Consider the following 19916-nt stretch of genomic DNA (forward strand, 5'->3'; position numbering starts at 1 on the left):
TGCTATGTTATATTCTTTTGTTAAAAGTACTATGCGGTTTCGAAACAACAATATGAAAATTACCATTATTTTGCTATTTTTTATTAAAAATATTAAAATTGCTCAACATTTGTATTAGAAAGCGTCTTTGTTTTAATAAGAATTTAAGGAGAACATTTCATTCCGTATCCAACGACTTATTTATGACCGAAATCGGTTGAAAAATGGCAGAGTTATGAATTTTTTTCCAAATTAGAAAGTTACTCGCTTGAACTTTTAAGGGGACGGTCCAATATAAAATTTTCAAAGGAACGATCTTTTTTGCTTGATTACGTATACATTCAAAAGTATGTGTGTGAACTTTGAACGTGAAAGTGAATAAAATAACGGACGATATAATTATAGCATCTTATATTATTGCGAGACAATACCTCACTAACCCCTTAAGAGTTCATGCGAGCAATGTGAAATTTAGAAAAAAAAATTAATAACTCAGCCATTTTTCAACCTATTTTGATCAGAAATAGGTCATTGGATTCGGAATTAAATGCTCTCCTCAAATATTTATTAAAACAAAGACATTTTCTAATAAAAATGTTGAGCTATTTTCATATTTTTATTGAAAAAATAACACAATAATGATAGCTTTCATATTGTTGTCCCAAAACCGCATAGTACGTTTTACAAAAGAACATGGCATAGCATACCGTTAGAATGGAAATTTCTTCTTCTTTCCAAAACACTCAAAAAATTATATAGCGGTTGAAAAATGATAACGCAAAAAAATAGTGCGGAAAGTATCGAAAAATCGTTTTTTTTGCTATAAATCAAGATTTTGAGGGTATACAACATTTTTCATACATTGTTTTGTATTGCATTTGATGAGATCTACAATCTATACTAGATCTCTTGAAAAGTACAAAATCACTGTAGCACCGTGATTCATGTGATCTTTGTGAATGCGATTAAGGAACTTCATATCATTTGATATGTAAATGCCCTGCAGTAATGCTACTACGCATTCGGATTTTTGGTTCTCCATACATAGATGATTCTATATACAGCTGAGTTGAGCTGAAACTCAAAGTTATGCTATTGTTTCTAACCCAGTGTGGTAAAGAGCTATTGTGTAAGCCGTATTTGAATTACAATATCTCTTTGGGGGTGTTGAAGTTCTGTTATCTGATAATCCCCTCGGGGTATTGATATATCCGCTCACTGTTTAAATAAAAAATCTAAATCCCTCCGGAGGTTGGAAGTTTAATTTCTGCTACTGTAGCATCTGCAGATCGTTCAGCATCCTGCCGGGAGTGCAGAATGCACTGTATAATTTGTTCTTTGTCATTATTTTCCTTACCACTCCCCCAATCCTTCCCATCAGGGAAATGATGAAAAGCAAAACTTAGCAAGGCACAAATCTCCGATCAACATGGGGAACGTACCATTTGAGCCGTCGCTACTGATTCCCAATTCCTGAAAAAATCACATCCCTAGTAGTTTCCGAAATGAACCTCCTCAATCATAGCTTGTACAAACTAAAACGATATACAGAATCAACTTTTCTACCACTTCACTCACTACCCCAGACGTAATCATATTTCATTCATCCAATGCACTTAATTGAAATGAATTGGAACGAACTGTCTAGCAATAGTAGGTAAGTAATCCATGTTTACAAGTTTATTATCCAAGCGGAATTTCAAGATAATCGGAAGGCGTGAAATCACCGAGAATGATCAAAGCAACCATCGCCAACGACTGACTGCGGGGTGACGATAAATGCTGTTTGATGGTGTCATAAAAGCTATCCATTGAATAGTGACTTCATTCACAGCCCGACACTACACCTGACATCGGTTGCTACTCGATTCAATGGTCGTTCACAAGATCTCGCATATCATAGTTGTTATGATCCATTTAATTTCATTCAAGTGGCTACCCACGTTCCAGGGAAAGTTCTTTTGCACTGGCTACTCTGTGATACAGGCGGGCGCCTTTTTCTGCACCATGACGTGTTGACAGCGGAGCTGTAACGACAGAAACGGCAGTGCTATAATGACGAATGATGATGTTGAAATAGGCCTAATCATAGTTGAACTGGAATCCACTCCATCCATCACGCTGCACCGGATATTTAACCGTAAGGGTAGGCGCAGTTTTCCCTCACACGATTCAACTGTTTTTAAGCCCATAATAAGATCACTATTTTATAGACGCAGTTAGCTAGCTGATTACGTTCTGGAAAACAAGAAGCTAATAAATTTAATCGTAAAATTGGTATACAATTTCTTCCTAATGAGGGACCGGACAAGCCATTCGAGGCAGGTTTCACGTGCGGCATCGCTTGAACAATAAGCCGATAATTAGGAATCGATCATGTGAGGCTGAAGGAAATAATAGCGTGAAAATCTTGCATTAATCGGTGATCGTAAATTTCGGTTTGATTGCTTTAATGAAATAGGCCCAATGAGCTCCAATTATGGAATGATTAATGCGATGCACTGGCCAGGTCAAAACAAATGTTTTTGGATAGTGGATTCCTTGCTGAAAATAAATAATGTGTTCGGTAGTTTACACACCAAATTCCTAAAACATGTACAGTCCGCTTACGGTCTTTGAATCCAGTTGGTTCGAAGTAGGATCAATTGAATACAGATCTACAGCCAAGCCATCGTGTCCGTTTATTTTTTCAATCTGTTATTTAACGCCAACTTTCTTGGTAAAATCAGTGTGAACAAAACAAATGACTACACCGATTTCGAGCGCATCCCAACCGTCGAAAATTTGCATACAAAAACTATTTTAATGCTTCTTGTCAGCAATCAGCACTTTGATTTGGCAAGTGCCTCTAATAAGCTTTGTACAGATGGCTAGAAACAGATTTTAAGTGTTATTTAAACTGATTTGAGTGCTAATAGTAAGCTGTTAACCTTCGGTCGGTCACGCTGGCTTCAAAACTGTAGCAAAAGCTTCTTTCAGCACCAGCGGCTGCTCGTTTGTGCAGCCAATAATGGAACTTCCGTAGGTTAAGGTGCATTTTTCTTGCTCATTGATTACCAGGGGAGTATCCCAGCGATCGAATCATCCTCTATTTTTTCACGCTTCTATTTCGAAATGGTGTTAAAAGGGTTGAACCAATAAACAGAACGCGCTGAACGGCACAGCTGTGCTACTGCTGCTCAACTCCCGATTCCCTGGTAACGAAGTGTGCTGAAACAGTGCAAATGCAAATTTACTGCTGCTCTGTGGGCGTACATCTCTAAAATGCAATCAATTTTCCAACAGTATCGGGAATTGCGGGACGAGCAGGCCTACAGCTGATCCAGATCTAAACGTAAGAATTAATGCACTTCCTTTCGTTTAGGCGAGTGTATTCATTTTGCTCTATTCATTATCAACGGTGGTTTGTCTACCATAACCCATTAAGTCCCATCGCTGCCGTTTCCGTAGGAGGCATAGTTGCGGAAACACGATTCTGAGACTGAACGGGGTAACCGGTCGATCGTAATGCAGTCCATATGAGCTCTCGGAGCTGATCGTGATCCATTTATTTGGAGTCAATTTAAATTTATCTACGGGGAACACCTATTTCGACGCCACTGTGTATGGTTCCCCGTGGGCAAAACAAGACGGTTCCTGAATTTAGGTTCCCTTTTTACTCTGACACACCCCTAAACCTTGTGGCAGGTCAGCAACGGCGTCAGGCTACCCGGAGTCATTAATATAAATTACAGTTTTTTTTTTCAATTTGAAGAAGTCCATAATTGATACCTCATAAATTGAATTGGTTTATTATTAGCAGGATTATTTATGTACTTTTTCTCGATTCTACATCAGCTACACTGAAAACCTGCTCGCAAGCATGTGTCTGCGGAGCCAGAGAACGATCAATGAAGGCCATTAATTGACAGATTTATTTTGTGCCGTAACCTTTGGCTTGCAGAAAATGGTAGCTTCTCAGCTATGCTATATTGATGCGGGGAGGGTTTGCCTGTATTATCAGATTATGATGGAGCAGACAGGTCTGTCAGGTTAACGGGGTTAACTCGCGGGCGACAAACGAGGGTGAAATTTCGACGATCTCATAAAAAAACGTCGATGTTTTATGTTATCCCATAAACATTATTGAGGCGAAAATCGGCTTTCTGGAATTAAGAAGTTCTTTTTTCTGCAGCTTCTATTCGAATCAGGTGCTCCTTCATACTCCATGGAAAATCAAGGGGGCGTCTAATGGGCAACAAGTAATTTCTCTCATCGAATAAAGCGGATTCCGTTGTATTTTGATGCATGACGATGGCTAAAGATTACGCTGATCGTGGGCGACACGAAGATTTTCTCTGAAATGATTTTGCATTATCAGCGCTCAGCTACCGAGATGAATAGACACGATTTGCTTTCGTTTAGAAGTCATGAGCAGGCTATTTTTACACACCGAGTACAAGCTTTCTGTGGACGTTACCGACGATACAATTGACGACTTTCAGTAAGCGTACGGCGACGCACTTTCGCTCCACAACTAGAGTTCGGGTAGCCTACTATGAATCAAGTGTCACCCTACCAATCCAGTCAACGTGTTGACAGATATCGTAGACACCGCACTAACTCACTGGATAAATGGAGGCTAAACCGAACTCCGATATCTCATATGAGGTCCACATAGTGGATCGTCAGATGTGGGATGTAGGGGGTCCTATACTGCCTCAAGGTACAATATCATTCTATACGGATGGTTCTAAAATAGGTGAGCTGACTGGCTCGGGAGTCTACGGCCCAAGAATTAAAGAAGCGATATCAATGGGAAAGTGGCCTACAGTTTTTCAGGCAGAGGTATATGCAATATACACCTGCTCGGAGGTCTGTAGGAAACGAAACTACAGACATGCAAAAATCGCAATCTTCTCGGACAGCCAAACAGCATTGAGGTCGTCGAAATGTGAGTCCAAACTGGTTTGGGAGTGCATCACATCTTTACAATAACTGGCAACTCGGAATAAAGTAATGATATTCTGGTACCTGGCCACCAAGGAATCTATGGTAACGAAGTGACCGACGAATTAGCCAGGTGTGGTTCATCGTTCATCAAACATGTTTGTTGGACCAGAACCATTTCTAAGTATATCTACTTGTGCCATTAAACTAGAACTTTCGGCTTGGGCAATAGACCAACTACTAAACGACTGGCGTAACGTAGAAGACGCCCGACAAACTAAGAAATTAATACATCCAGATACAACGAGAGCCAAAAAACTAATGGATCTAAAACGTGAAGACTTACGTATAATCACAGGTTTATTTACGAGACATTGTCCTGCTAAGTAGCATCTGAAAAAATTGGCAAAAGTCAAGATGACATTTGTTGATTTTGTAACTACGAGCCCGAGAGCTCGGAACATATTCTCAGCCAGTGTGCAGTACTATTTCTTCGAAGGGAGCGATACTTCAGAAGGTATCTTATGACGTCTCCTCAGCTACATTAATAATGTACTACCCGATTGGGACGACACGTGTGAACAAACAAACAACTCGCTTCCAACTACATAGGATTCGGGCAATTTATAACATGTAGAGCAAACAGGGGCAGCCACAAAAGATAACCTGAATAGTGGTCGCAGTGCAAAGTTTCTCCTAACAAAAAAAAACCTGTTTTAATCCACCTAGCGGTGCAATTGTGCCTTTCTCAATCATGAACACGAGAATTTTTTAGTTGCTTATATTTATTAAAAGCTTTCAAATGTATATATTACAATTTTATTATACATGACTTGACAACTATATAGAAGAAAAGAAATCATTATTCGAGTTCTAAAATTTTGCAAAAAAAACTGTCACGGTAATATTGAATTGAAAAAAGGAGCGAAATCGGTTAAGTCCCAAAAAGTCGATTCTTATAAAAAAAAATTCGAGATAACATAAAATCTCGACGTTTCATGCATTTTAACCCTTGTGAAGGCAAGCTAAAATCCTAACGCTAAAAGACAAGCCTGGCCTCTAAGGCCTGGTAAAATTTTAAACCCTTGTACAGTAAAAGCATGAAAAATCCAAAGCATATAGATCAATTTTATTGTATCGATTTTGTTGGCTATTTTCGGCAAATTTGAGACTAAGAGAAACGAAAGCAATGAAATTGAAAGACGGATAGGTATTCTAGAGCTAATCAGTTATAAACTTAGAACGGAAAACTAGAACTAGGCAGGCTCATATGGGCATGATCGAAAGGAAATGTGAAGAATTATTTGTCTTCTGCAGAGTAGGAGTTGGGCGTTTCACCCAAGTCTACCGCATGGTCTATGGTAGAACATAACTCATCATCATGTTTTACCGCCGACGCCAGCTAACATGAGAACAAAAGCTATCATTTAGGACTAAGTTTGTGAAAATCAGCTCAACCATTGCCGGGAAACTGTTATGAGTTCGTTAATTTTGAAAGATGGCGGTTTTTCCCGGGCACTTCCGGAATCGTATATGGTGGTCAATGTAGTCAACGAAAGTTTGGTTGGCCGTCGGTGACCTGGAACTGCAAATTTAAGTTGTTTGAAAGACATTTTAGCTAAATTTTTACCTTTTTTGCTTTCATTGGAGCATCGGTTTGAATCGCAATTGGCTATGCGATCGCACGCCACAACCCGTAACTCCAGAACCGGAAGTCGGATCGGGATGAAATTAAATAGTCATTTACGGGGGCGCAATACCTTTCATTTGAGACTAAGTTGAATCGGTTTAGCCATCTCCGAGAAAACGAGGTGACTGTTATTCTGAATATAGATACTTCCGGAACCGATGATGGTGGTCAATGTGAACAGAATTTATTAAAATCGACATTTTCTGCGTGATCGTGCTCACCACCCTGTAATTCCGGAACCGGAAGTCGGATCCATTAGAAATTCAGTAGCAGCCTATGGGAACGTTGCACCTTTCATTTGAGATTAAGTTTGTCAAAATCGGTTCAGTCATCTCTGAGAGAAATGAGTGACATTTTTGGTCACATACACACACAGACGCACATACACACACATACATACATACACACATACATACATACACACATAGACATTTGCCGAACTCGACGAACTGAATCGAATGGTATATGTCACTCGGCCCTCCGGGCCTTCGTTAAAAAGTCGGTTTTCAGAGCAATTGCAATACCTTTCAATTGAGAAAAGCAAAAACTCACTGGACCCATAGAATCAGCACACTTTTCCTATAGACGATTTGCTATGGTCATCTTCCATCAATGACGTTATATTTCACAATGAATATCTTATCTTATTGGTTTACTTACAGATGATATGCTCCCTAATCAGAACATCTTCACGCCATGTGTGGCATTTCGTGTTGTTGGGACGCCGATCAAATATGTCAACAGTAAGTACTTCAAAACTCTAAGATACTCATATAACATATGATTAATGCTTAAAAACCTACTGTCAAGATTCACTTTGGAAGGAAATTCCGGACGAATCGTTAATCGCCTAGCGCAGCCATTGATATCAAACAAAAGAGAAAAGTTTTCTCTTTCGTAATAACAGTTTTTTTCCAGAATTTCTCCATAAAATGAATTTTGACATTTGGCTTTTGAGCCCTAAACATATGTTTGTCGAAAGATGTAAAAGGCATTTTATTTATTTACTATTTACGTAATTATTTATTGTCGCCAGACAAGAGTAGACCGATTTGCAATGATAATACTAATGACTGCACTAACCACTATCTGATTTACATATCATGACTATTGGATGTTCTTTATTAGCGAATAGAATTGATGTATTGCTTTAACGCTCCAAACAGCAACTTGACGTAACAACAGGCAGAAAAGTTCCCCCATTGGTTCAATCGAATTTTATACTACAGGAGACACCAAATGTATATGTAATGTATAAAACTCTGTTATCAGACGAAAAAAATACGTATTTTCCTGTCTAAATGTTATATATTTGGACATGAAAAAAGGTATTGAGCCGCTTTTAGTGTAAAATTCGGCTGAACCAACTGGAGAATTGAGTCATTAAGCCCTATGCTGTTTTTGATTTTTTCCGATGCAGCTGACGTTAAAGATACGTAATCGAGCTTTTTTCACTTTTTTTGTACGCAAAATAACAAATCAAAATTATTTTATAAAATTGAATGGGCCCACATTATTAGCTCGAATCAAAACTCGTCGAAATGTCAATTGACGATAGGTTCATCCGGAGTGTTCATTTGTGTTTACATTTTGCTAGGTTAGCCAATTTTATTTTGTGTCCACGGCTCGATCTAGCCTACATATGAGCTTCCCGGTTGCACCCGATGCATCAACGCGAACTACTCGAGCTAGACACCTGCGGTTGATCTAGGTAAATTCACGGGCACCTATAGAATAAGTTTATTCGAACTGTCAGCACTGGTAGGGGAACGCGGGGCAAGTCCGACACCTTAAGCGCAATAATTTTTCTAAAATTCCACAACGCTCCTAAAATTGTATATTCTGTGCATAATCCTTGTTTGAGTAGTTCTTAACAAAATATAAGTTTTTCAGCGTTTCAAAAAATTGAATTCATTAAAAATTAGTGGTTGCAAAAAAATGGAGAAAAATTACATCTTAAAAACGATGCGGGTAAGACCGACACCCCAAAGGGGCAAGAGCGACCCCCTTTTGAACTTTCTTTTTGTCCAATTTTTTTCATAAAAAATGTATTGTGTATGTGTGATGAAGTGCAATTATGTGTAAATAAGTATATGTGATGCACACGCATGCTTTCTGTAGTTTCATCGCTTAGCAAGAGGAAGAGCATTCGAATGCTGTGTTATGAATAATGTTTAACGCATGGTTTATATTATGGTACGGGTTTTCTCAAGTAATTCTTTCGAGCTTTTTTGCCACTTGTATAGCCATTCTAACGAGGAAGAGCTATTCTGCAAGCAAATTATATACGCTGTTACTAGGACTCATTCACTTAGAAGTGACGCACGCTTCGTGGTAAGCGTTCCGGTTCGTGTTGTGATTTTTCAGAACACTGTTTATCAACAATCCGACGGTCAATGAAAATTTTTCATCAATATCATTTCACAATCTCGTATTAGATTATACGTTTCGTTTCTTTTTGTAATATAATTATAAATCACGTTCAATTTAATTCTTAATTTTTTTTTACGGTTTGAAACAATACTGATAAATAAATGAAAAAAAAAGTTTCCGTGTATTTCAATTATTAACATGACGTAATTATAGTATAATTGAACACAACAAATATATCCAGTCGTTTGTATAGAATCAAAAACGAACCCAATCATCTAAACACCGTGTCGGTCTTACCCCACCCAAAAACTGTCGATCTTACCCCAACAGCGCACATTTTTGTTAAATGCTCAATTAGCAGTATTGAAATACTCAAACTTATCTTCAATACACACAAATAACTATATGGGGAGTAGAATAGAATGTATGACAAAAAATGTATGGCCATTTTCAAAGCTTTTGTGTTATTAAAACCTTAAAATGTATCAACTAAAAATAACATCCAAAAGCGCATCAACTTTGCTTTCGCTTGTTTTGTTTATTTTATTGACGTTTAATGAACCCATTTGGCATCGATGTGCATCGAAATGCCTAAAATAATCGTACTAATAATATCCTGTCATTATTGCATGATTTAAAATTTGATATCTGGGAAAAGTAGTGGGGTGTCGGGCTTACCCAGGGTGTCGGGCTTACCCAGGGTGTCGGGCTTACCCCCAGTTCCCCTAACTAATTCTTTGATTTCTTCTCCTACTCGACTAGTATCTGCGCGACAACATTACAGACGGTGTTCCACTTCCTTTCGTCTTTGCAATCTCTTTTTCGAGATGCCAACTTGATCCGTACTTCCTCGAATCTAGAGAAGTATTCCGTTGTTTACTCCACATACTCACACTCCGGACAGTAGGGTGAAGGTGCGCAAAGGAACCGACGAAGAAGCATTCTGAAGCATCAATGAAGCTAGGTGAAAGTCCATCACTCCGTGCTTTCTATTCGGCCACCAAGACATTCGGGAGTAGCCAGTAGATTCACCATCCGTTCTCTGCTTTATTCCAAATCCGGTGTCACATCGAGCCAGCTCTTGTCATCCCCGTCACATATATTGTTCTCTTCCGTTAATAGCACTCGATATCCTCAGCTAGAGTAATGCCGATGGGGATCATCCAGACGATGATGCACATTGTTTCTTCATACTGTTCGGCATGATTTGAACTGCTTTATTGATCACCTTGACGATCTTCTCACAGATATACCATTTTTTGCCGTAAGTTAGCAAAATTTTACTAAATTCTCATCAGTACTTTATGAGAGCATCGATTTCAGAAGGTAATGCTGTATCCGTATCGCTGGGGAAACAGAAAGATGCGATCGTCTGTCGACTTTTGGGGCTAATGCTTTGTCCCCTTTATTTTGCCGACAACTAGTCGCATACTGTGTGCTGCTTCACGTTCCAGTGGGCTTCTTTAACTCAGTAAGTGATTCGGCTCTTGCCGTTTCCGCACCTTTGTCTACAGAGGGTTTCCAATCCTCTTCTTGTGTATCAGTTCGTGAGCCACATACAATATGGTGCTTTTGTGTATAGCTCTTGAGATGGGATTCCACCGATGCACTCGTTACCGTTACTGCAGGCTTGCTATGATCAGAAGTCCGTTGTGAAGTGTTTCGCGTTGGACCACTCTCAGGAACTTTTTCACTCCATGCTTGCCTAGAACTTCCACGCTCGGCGAAGACCGGAACACTTTTCAACTGGCGTATTCTAACCTCTCGGAGTTACTTAGTTCAGCTAGTTGTGTTGGAAGGTTATCAGTTTCACTTTAGCGCCATCTACCGCCAACAGGCGCTTTTCCGTTTTGAGAACCGTGCTTCGTTTCACGACCCTCCAGCGCTCTGTGCAGAAATTATGCTTCTAATTTTGCACCAGGCGAAGGATGTTCCCATAGAACTAGTCGATACTGTTGAGAAAATACCCGATGTACAGCGCCTGTTTTGCAATCTATAACGCTTTAACAGCTTCCAATGGAGTGCCTCCCTAGGGTTCAATAGCATCTTGCAGCCACTTAGTTGTATCCTTGTTTGCACATGCGATTTCGAGATACCCTTGCTTGTATTTGCACTTCCTAAACATGGGTCTCGTATTGCTTGAGCTCTGCTCCATGACACTATCGATCAGTACGCATCAAGTAGCATTTCATTGTTCATGGCTGAGAGCTTTCGCATGGTGGCCAACCGAAATGATGGTCGAGTTCGACTTGATCATATCGTTGAAGGTTGAGTGCTACTTAGTTTTTTATATCGGTCTTGGATCCTGCCCCTTAATCTTTTTCGGTTATGGTTCCTACCGGCTCCCACTATTGTTCGGCGATTTCGTATCCGTCGAACGCTATCGCTAGGATCGTGCCTTCCCTATTGGTACTTTTGCCAACTCAAGCGCTTCGGCGGGTTAATGGCCGTTTGTCAGAAGGCACCCATACCGTTTCTTCGCCGCTCCACTTAAGTAACGAGTTGCCAGTGTTCCTCTTGTTTCATTCTCGGTGCCCTCTGATCCACAAGCTGCTCCGCCGGGTTGGTCTGTATTCTCCTTGACCACTGTCCAATCCTCGTCTCTAGCTGGAGAGTTGAGAATGGACGAAGTGTAGGACACGGCATTATCCAACGAGCCACTTTTCAGTAGCTCTCCAAGTTTGTTTTCCGCACAATCCTTCTCCTCTTCTACCTCCATCACCGCCATCTCCTCCAAACTCATGTATACTGTGTTCTCAGTGTAATCTATTTTGTTCCCACGAATAGGTAGGGAAAGAAAGCCAACCCTGTCAGAACCCCGGGTAAGGGTGAAAATACTGTGGGTGCGCCCTAGTATTCATTTCCGTGGCCTGGCATTTGTCATCACTTCGAATCTCAATCATGGTTTTACGCAAGGCTGAGGTTTGAAGTGTTGGGTCCCCCCGCCATTCCTCCCTCGGCACGGACCGCGTCACAACTTGAATTGGAAGAATTTTACGGGACGGGTTTTGAGGCCCGTCCGATGCCACCTTCTCATTCTGCTACTACAACAGAAGGCTGATAGCACCCTGCCGACGCCGGTCTAACGACCAAATGTTCCCTGGTATGGGCAGCAATACCAGCTTCTAGATCTTTCTTCTATTTAGGTCGTAGTCTGCTTCCAGGAATTTCGTCCATACCGTCTTTAACATGTCCCAGAATGCCCGCATTATATTTTTCAATACCACGATGAATATCCCATCTGGACTGGCAGAATTCTTCACCTTTAGACCCTTCGCCACTGTCAGCAGCTCGACATTGGAGACCGACATAACTCCGCCGATTTCTCCTTATATCTCACCGTATGGTGTCAGTCTCCATGTCGTTGGATCACGCTTTGAGAAAAGACCCTTATCGATTTCCTTCAGCTGATCCGGGTATTTTTTAACCGGCGTCGATGGACCTGGGATCTTTGCTATCTCAACTCGATAAGCGTTTTCTCAAGTTTCATGATTCGCTGTCATGTTAGTTATAATATTAGTGCGAGTTTTTAAGGGTGGAAATTGTACTCCTAGTGTTAATTGTAGTGTTAAACGTCGAAATTATCATTTAAATGCTAGCAATTTGTGGATGCAAAAGATGCTAGAGGGTGATTTGTTTTGGTGAATTCGTGTTGATCGATTCCAAGGTCATAATCGGTTTCTTCAACACTAATCTGAGATAGTGAATATACACATTGCATTCCTGTACTACTAACGGAGGATCTTTTAAGTACGCTCAAATATGTTCATTGATATAATACTATTCACGGATTGCATTATTGGGCACTAATTAGTTTCAATGAATAATTGGCTCGCGCTTCTTTCGCATTTAAGCAAATCGATTTTGCTTTGATGAACCAATATCACATATGTACCGTATTAAAAACCCATCATGATTCCGACTTCGATCACCTTTCAGAAACTTTGGATCAATGGGATCACACCCAAGAACCTAGATTCAAAGTTGTTTCTATTTTGCGTTCACACTGATCTACATAGTCGCAATATAACATAGCTTAGACAAATAGGAGGGTCGTCAATATTTATTATTTTGTTTTACATACTTATTAGGCGCGTTGAAGAGATTTCACTTTCAATGTTTGTTTCCACTTGTTTTATTTCCGTACCGGTATGTTGTGCTAATGAATGGCCACGGTAAGACGGAGAAGTAGCAAAAAAAACGAGACGAGCTTACTTCCTTCTTTCCCTTAGGCAGTTACAGTATAACACTCCCTAGATGCCTCTGTACGACTGACGGAGGTACAGATGATCAATTGATCATGTGGCGTAATACCTGCTCAGAGCATCAACAATACCCCATCTCAATAGAAATATTGATTCAGTTTTAGTAGGAATACGGCCAGCAGCTACATCACCGTTGTAGAGATGTTGGCTTCCTTTTAGCGCCTTCAGCAACTTAATGTACATCATAAACCTGCTGGTTGCTTTCGATGGCATTGGTTTGAACGGTGGGTCAAAAATATATCACAATATGGTTACTTATTTACTACGCGAAAGTATGTTTTTATGAATAGTTCATAACGCAGCATTTTTTTAATATTTGCTATTTAAATCAAATGAAAATAGTATGGTTCAAAACAGGGATGCCAAGTGGTTTTCCAGAAAATCTGTAAATTTTTTGAAAATGTCTGGAATTGTCTGGATGGGCTATTTTTTTAGGAAGCTCCATCTATGAGCTGTATTTGTACATTTTATTGATGAAATATGCTTGGTTGTCATACAAATATGTCTCGACATACTGAAAATTCTATAGTTGCGCTCCCTTTTATATTTCAAATGCTTAATTTTCAGCATAGAGAATCCGTGAAATAGATTGAATTTGAATTTCTAGGGATTCAGCATTTTGGATTGCCGGAACATCCAGCTGACGAAAATTCGAAAAATTTAGACGACTTTCAGCGAAAAAACTTTGATATGTGGTGTTCCCAACTATTTTCAAATAGTGGTTTAAAAATCAACGAAGCCTTCTTGTATTTTATTTAGTTATTTTTCATATTGTCTGGATAAATCGGGACAAAATCTCTGAAATCTGGATCAGACAAAAATAAATCTGTATGTCTGGATGACGCTTAAAAATCTGGAGGAATCCAGAGAAATCTGGAAGGTTGGCATCCCTGTTCAAAAATGTTTTCACTAAAACTTTTTTCAAAAGCAATAATTATAGTTTAAATTTGAATAAATAAACTTAAATAAATATTTATTGAAAATGGAAAAAAAAACTTTATGGAATTTAGATTCGGAAGAAAATTTAATTAAAAATTCATAAACTTATTATATGTAATAAAAAAGATATAACTGGGGCACTGCACTGCAAATTGTAATGAATAAAAACTCTTCAATTATTAATCTTTATATCTAGATAAATCCCACTGTGTGAAATCTTCGTGATGCATATACTTCCCCGGTCCGATGTTTGCTGTAACTGTAAACGATTTTCCTCTTGCTGCAACCTGCCAGTTGCTCATAACTAGTTAATGAGCCCAATCGAACAGCAAATGAGAACACAAACAAGTTGAAATGCAGATCAGCAATGCGTTAGCGGATGGCGAGAGGAACCCACGATTTGCATACATACCTACCGACCATCGAACAGATATCTGCATAAAGTTTTTTTTCCGTATTTCTCGTTGGGTTTAGATACTCTTCCTCTGCTAATTACGAGCCTCCTTATTCAAGCGCACATCAGCATGTGTGAGCAGACGGTGAGGTTTATGATTGGTATTTATCCACTTTTTATATAAGCTTGCCTATCCAATCAACCTCTCCATTAGGCTGACCTACATCGGCAGGAACAATATGGAACTTGACGCCGGGGAATAGATCGAAATTCTTTCAACAAGGTTCATAAGCGGGTGTTTCAAACCCTCGTGAAATTTGTATCGATGATAAAAAATCTCTTGGGCCATCGTATCTCTAAAATTACTAAACTGAAACCGAAAACCGATGTTAAAAGTTTTCAAAGTTTGAGCGAATCCTATACATTTTTTTTGTAAGAAATGTAAAAAGCTCGGTACCAAACCATTGCTTATCTAAAAAGTTAATATTATTTTTATATTCAGTCAGTCTCCATTATTCTATTTGTTGAATACACTTTTTAGTTCTGAATATTTCAATGCAATTTTCGATGAGCAACTTCTTCGAATTAAGAAAGTTGTTTTGCTTACATCAAACTATCTATGAATATCCCAAGTAGCAATTAAAACTTGTGAAAAGATTGAAATTAGCGAGAGATGTTTTGTAGAAGGCCCATATGCGGTTTTTATGTTTAACACGTTCGAATTGTTTCAGTCAAATAAAATACACTGGGACCCAGCTTCCATGTCGTAAGAGGCGACTAACAACATGCTAGGAGTTCCTTGGTCAAGGTATTGCTCCGTACTGAAGATTTAACCTGGACGGACCATAAGGTTTAGCATCATAGCCTTTATCCATTCTGTATTGAGTGAATCACTGACATATGGTCACCTTTTCAGATTCGCTATTCCCGATTGTGTACCTACGTTTCAGGTTTCTTCTGGCGGTTGCACAATAGCCGTAAAGGATGAAGTCTAATTCTACAGTAACAGCATATATTAATATACCGGATCTTCCACGTTAAGGTATAACTTTCAGAGCCTGGTTTTAAAAACCGTATTTAAAAAAAACTTTTCTTGCTCGTTTAGAAGCGAGCGAAGAAACGATTGAAACGGACACGTGGCACCTCTATTTATAAGCTTTCGTGGTTGATTTAGCCACTTAGGTGCGAGTGTGTGCAATTACCAACGTTGCCGATAATCCATAGTGTCTACCGCTTATTTTACTATCCTGACATTATAATCATGATGTTGCTCGTTTGGCATAAGAGCAACAACTGATTGAAACGGACACGCACCTCTATTTATAACCTTTCGTGGTTGATTTAGCCACCAGCTCTCTCTGAAAAATCTGCCTCACGAATGGAAATTTTCACTTTTTTCGTCAACTTTTCAATTTTACCGGCTACTTTTATTGCACTGCCTATGATCGCAAATTAGTTCCAGAAAGATAGAAAATTAGTTTATATTGTATTGTCTTCGATTAAAAAAAAAAGTTACATCGCACTGACTTAGACTAAACACTAACTTAAACCTATTTTTAATTTAAACGATTCTTTACTAATATGAAAATCAAACAAATGATAGACACTGTTGAAGCGTTGACAGCAAACATCCAAAGGATTATTCTGGCCGTACTGCGTGCGATGTTGTAACCCGAGACAGTTGGAGCCGGAGCCTAAATCAATATTTAGCGGATGGCTTCAGCGCCACTCCCGAAGGAGACCATTCGCCTTGTTCGGTTTGCCCAGCTATTGAGACCCCTCCTACGGGCGGGTACTATTTGTTTCTGAGTACTGGCTCCAGAATGGTCCAACTGGACTCAGGTACCTTGATTACCAGTGTGAAAACATTCGCTAGAACTCAACAACAGTATACAAAGAAGGCCTCAGACCGGTATAATTAATTAGCTCTAACGCTTTTTATCATCACGGGCAAAGATCTACTCAAACAAAAGGTCCCCAATCGTGGCCGATTTAGGAAAGGTGGAGTCGAAGGAAAAAGGAGTCAACTCTGCTCGCTAAAAACGGAAACGACCGAAAATCGTGAAACTACCTATACCAGAAAATACCAAAAAATAGTTTACTGCAAAAAAAACGGTTTAATCACTTCAACTCATAATTCGCTTACAAAAAATATTTATTTCACATTTCGGGTCTCGAACCCAGGCCTTTCAACTTGCTAGCTAATTTCCTCGCAGCGCGCTAACCAACATGGTCACTGCCTATTCTGTCTCTCGCCCTTCCCAAAGCATATCAAAAATCTAACTACCTAACGTGGTGTTCATCCGAAAATGAGTGGCTCAACTTACGGTGCGTGCATATACAGTCGGCGTGTTGGCGTGTAATACAGCGATTTCATCGCTGACCTAGGATTTTCACGGGGTGGGAAAAATGAAACCGCCGAACAAAAAACTTGATAATCGGGTTTCGAACCCGGGCTTTTTGAGCTTGTCACGAAAACGCTGTCACTTAGCTCACTGAACCGGCATTTGCGGGTTTAAACAAAATTGATCATGCGCATGTCAAAAAAAGGAAATGAGTACTCACACTACCATGGTTTTACGTGGGTCGCTTGAAGATCCAGTCCGCTGGAGATGCTGATCCGGTTGCCACAAACGATTTGCCCGGTCGTTTGCTGGCAGAGTCTGACCTGATGGAGGTCACTGCATTACATGTTTCCCACGTGGGTTGATCGATAGTCGGTGCCCAGCAACTGGACGTATGCTGGCAACGACGCTGCTCCCTAGCTAGCGCGAATTTGACGGTCGTCGCTCTTCCGGATGGTTCACCGGGAACTTTGTAGCTAGATGGCGGGGTCCGAAGCGGTTGCTGACGGATGATGATCGGTGTGACGGGATGCTGCAGCTTCAAACCTGCACGAAAAACACGCATCCAACGACAAGTTGGAATTAGGGCACGCACTGCACTGGCCACCATTTGCACCTTACCTTAATTCGGGAATACCGACTCTAAACCACTGCTTCGATATGCGGGAAGCCACTTAACTTGTACGAGTTAGAACTGGGAAGGGAAAACTAATTACTGGCAAAACTGATATAGAGAATCTCACGATTTTTATCTTTTACCTATAAAACCACACCGAGGCGCGAAAAAAAACTAAACCACTCCTGCCTCTTCCACGATCCAGAACAAAGTGAAAAATCAGATCTTTGGAGTCCTCAGTTTAAAGCATGAGTCATATCTTCGTGGCCGGAACTACGCAATCGTTCACGAAATTACGCAAGTTTCCCCGAAGCCTTTTTTTGTATACGGCTTCAATTTCTTTTGAATATCCCCAGACCTCGATCCTCTACCACCAAATCCCGGGTGCTGCCGAATGGCTTTCAAAACCCAGAGACAAATAGTTTCCCCTCCACTATAGCTTATTCTGCGGTTAAAGGTCGCAGAAAGGGTTATCTCAAAGCGGGGCGACGCCTGCATCGCGACCACCCGCCCAAAAGTAACTCGGCTCCAACCACGGCTGGATCCGGTGGGTGCTCAACCACTCATCTGACAGTTCATTCGAAGGAACTCCAACCAACCACTCACTCTCATTCACATTTCAGGAGAAATTACAGAAGCTTTTACCCATGCTGAGCGGACCAGTTATTCGAGGGGCCGCTCGATATTATTTACATTCATATCGTAAAACTACAATGTGTTTGAGCGTCGGAAAAAATCAATTCTCCGGAAAGATCTTCCCGGAACGTTGAGGTCAAGTTTTGCTAGAAACGCATGAGAGTCTATGTTGTCTGTCAGAAGGTCGAAAATGAAAAGTCGTTGCAGAAAGAATCGTCTGTTTTGCAGCGTAGGGAGATTGATGAGGATACAGTGATCTTCATATGGAGGAAGCTGGAAACGATTTTGCCAGGGTGCAAACCGATAAAGTTCTTCTGTACCCTTTCGGTACAATTAATGTGTATGGTGTGATACGGAGCCCAAATAGTAACGCCATATTCTAGAATACTGCGTACCAGTGTAATGTATAGTGTTTTTGGACAATACACGTCATTGAAATCACGAGTGTTGCGTTTGATGAGTCCAAGTACAGCGTAGGCTTTAGCTATAACGGAAGAGTAATGTGCGGTAAAGCGTAGCTTACAGTCGAAAATGACACCAAGATCCTTAACGGATACGACTCGTTCTACAGGAGCAGAACACATTGAGTATTCGAACCTTAACTTGGAGTATGCACTCGTGTAAAAGTGATTGTGCTGCATTTTTGAATATTCACACTCATTCCGTTTCTGTCGCTAGAGTCAATGGTCCTATCGACGTCCATTTTCAATACACAACAGTCTACCATAGTTGTTATCACACGGTAAATTTTCAGATCATCAGCATACATGACTTTAGAAAACGATAATTCACTGCAGAGGTCGTTCATGAAGAACACAAATAGAAGAGGCCCGAGATGACTCCCTTGAGGAACGCCCGATGAAATGTGGAAAGGATTCGAGAATGTAGTTCCAAGTCGCACCGAAGCGCTACGGTTCGCAAAGTACGAGTAGATCCAATTAGTCAGCCAGTTCGGCAGTCCAGTCCGCCTTAGCTTTTCCACAGCAAGCTGACGAGGAACACGGTCGAAAGCTTTCGAGAAGTCGATGTACACCGCATCGATTTGTTGTCGTTTTTCCAATTTATCAATCAGCGACGACACGTAGCTCATCAGATTTGTAGTTGTCGAGCGCTTTTTTACAAAACCATGCTGGTCCAAAGTGATGATGTGTTCTAACGCGGGGCAGATAACATCTAACAACATACTCTCGAAGATTTTAGGGAGGCAGCTTAAGATTGAAATTCCTCAATAATTGGTGACATCATGTACGTTGCCTGTTTTGTGAATTGGAGTTATTAAAGCTTCCTTCCACTTCGTGGGGAAAACATTTCCAGCAAGAGAGCGATTGAATAATAGAGATGCTGGTAGCGCCAAAGATGAAGAGCAATTCTTGATGAACGATGATTGTAGCCCGTCGGACCCCAGACCTGATGTTCGGTGAATGATGTTGCAGGCAAATTCAGAGTGAACATTGGCAAACTACTCAAGTACGATTCAGACAAAGGTGGTGAGTTATTACTTAGCACGTTTTCAAAGAATGACGAGAATAGATTTGCTGACTCCGCTGATGATGTTGATGTCCTATCTCGGTAGTTGACGCATTCCGGGATTCCACCGGAGCACGTTTTGTTCCGCAGGCAAGACCAAAATTGCTTTGGGTTGTCCTTCATGCTGCATTCAATTCAGGAAACATATGAGTGAAAGTATGTTGCATTCACGAGCTCGAATTGGCGTTCTAATTCCCGCACGGACGTTTTGTCAGTTTCGCCT

At 40.4% G+C, this 19916-nt stretch overlaps 1 protein-coding gene across 1 annotated transcript in view; it reads left to right on the top strand.

Annotated features, from left to right (window-relative positions):
* Positions 1-19916, top strand: part of LOC131689293 (uncharacterized) — a 186426-nt gene that overhangs the window by 150384 nt on the left and 16126 nt on the right. Inside the window, exon 6 of the mRNA XM_058974280.1 lies at positions 7261-7341. Coding sequence (XP_058830263.1) covers positions 7261-7341 — 81 coding nt within the window. The remainder of the gene's footprint in view (positions 1-7260; positions 7342-19916) is intronic.

This window comes from Topomyia yanbarensis, chromosome 3, assembly GCF_030247195.1.
Source record: "Topomyia yanbarensis strain Yona2022 chromosome 3, ASM3024719v1, whole genome shotgun sequence".
In the NCBI taxonomy this organism is placed as follows: Eukaryota; Metazoa; Arthropoda; class Insecta; order Diptera; family Culicidae; genus Topomyia; species Topomyia yanbarensis.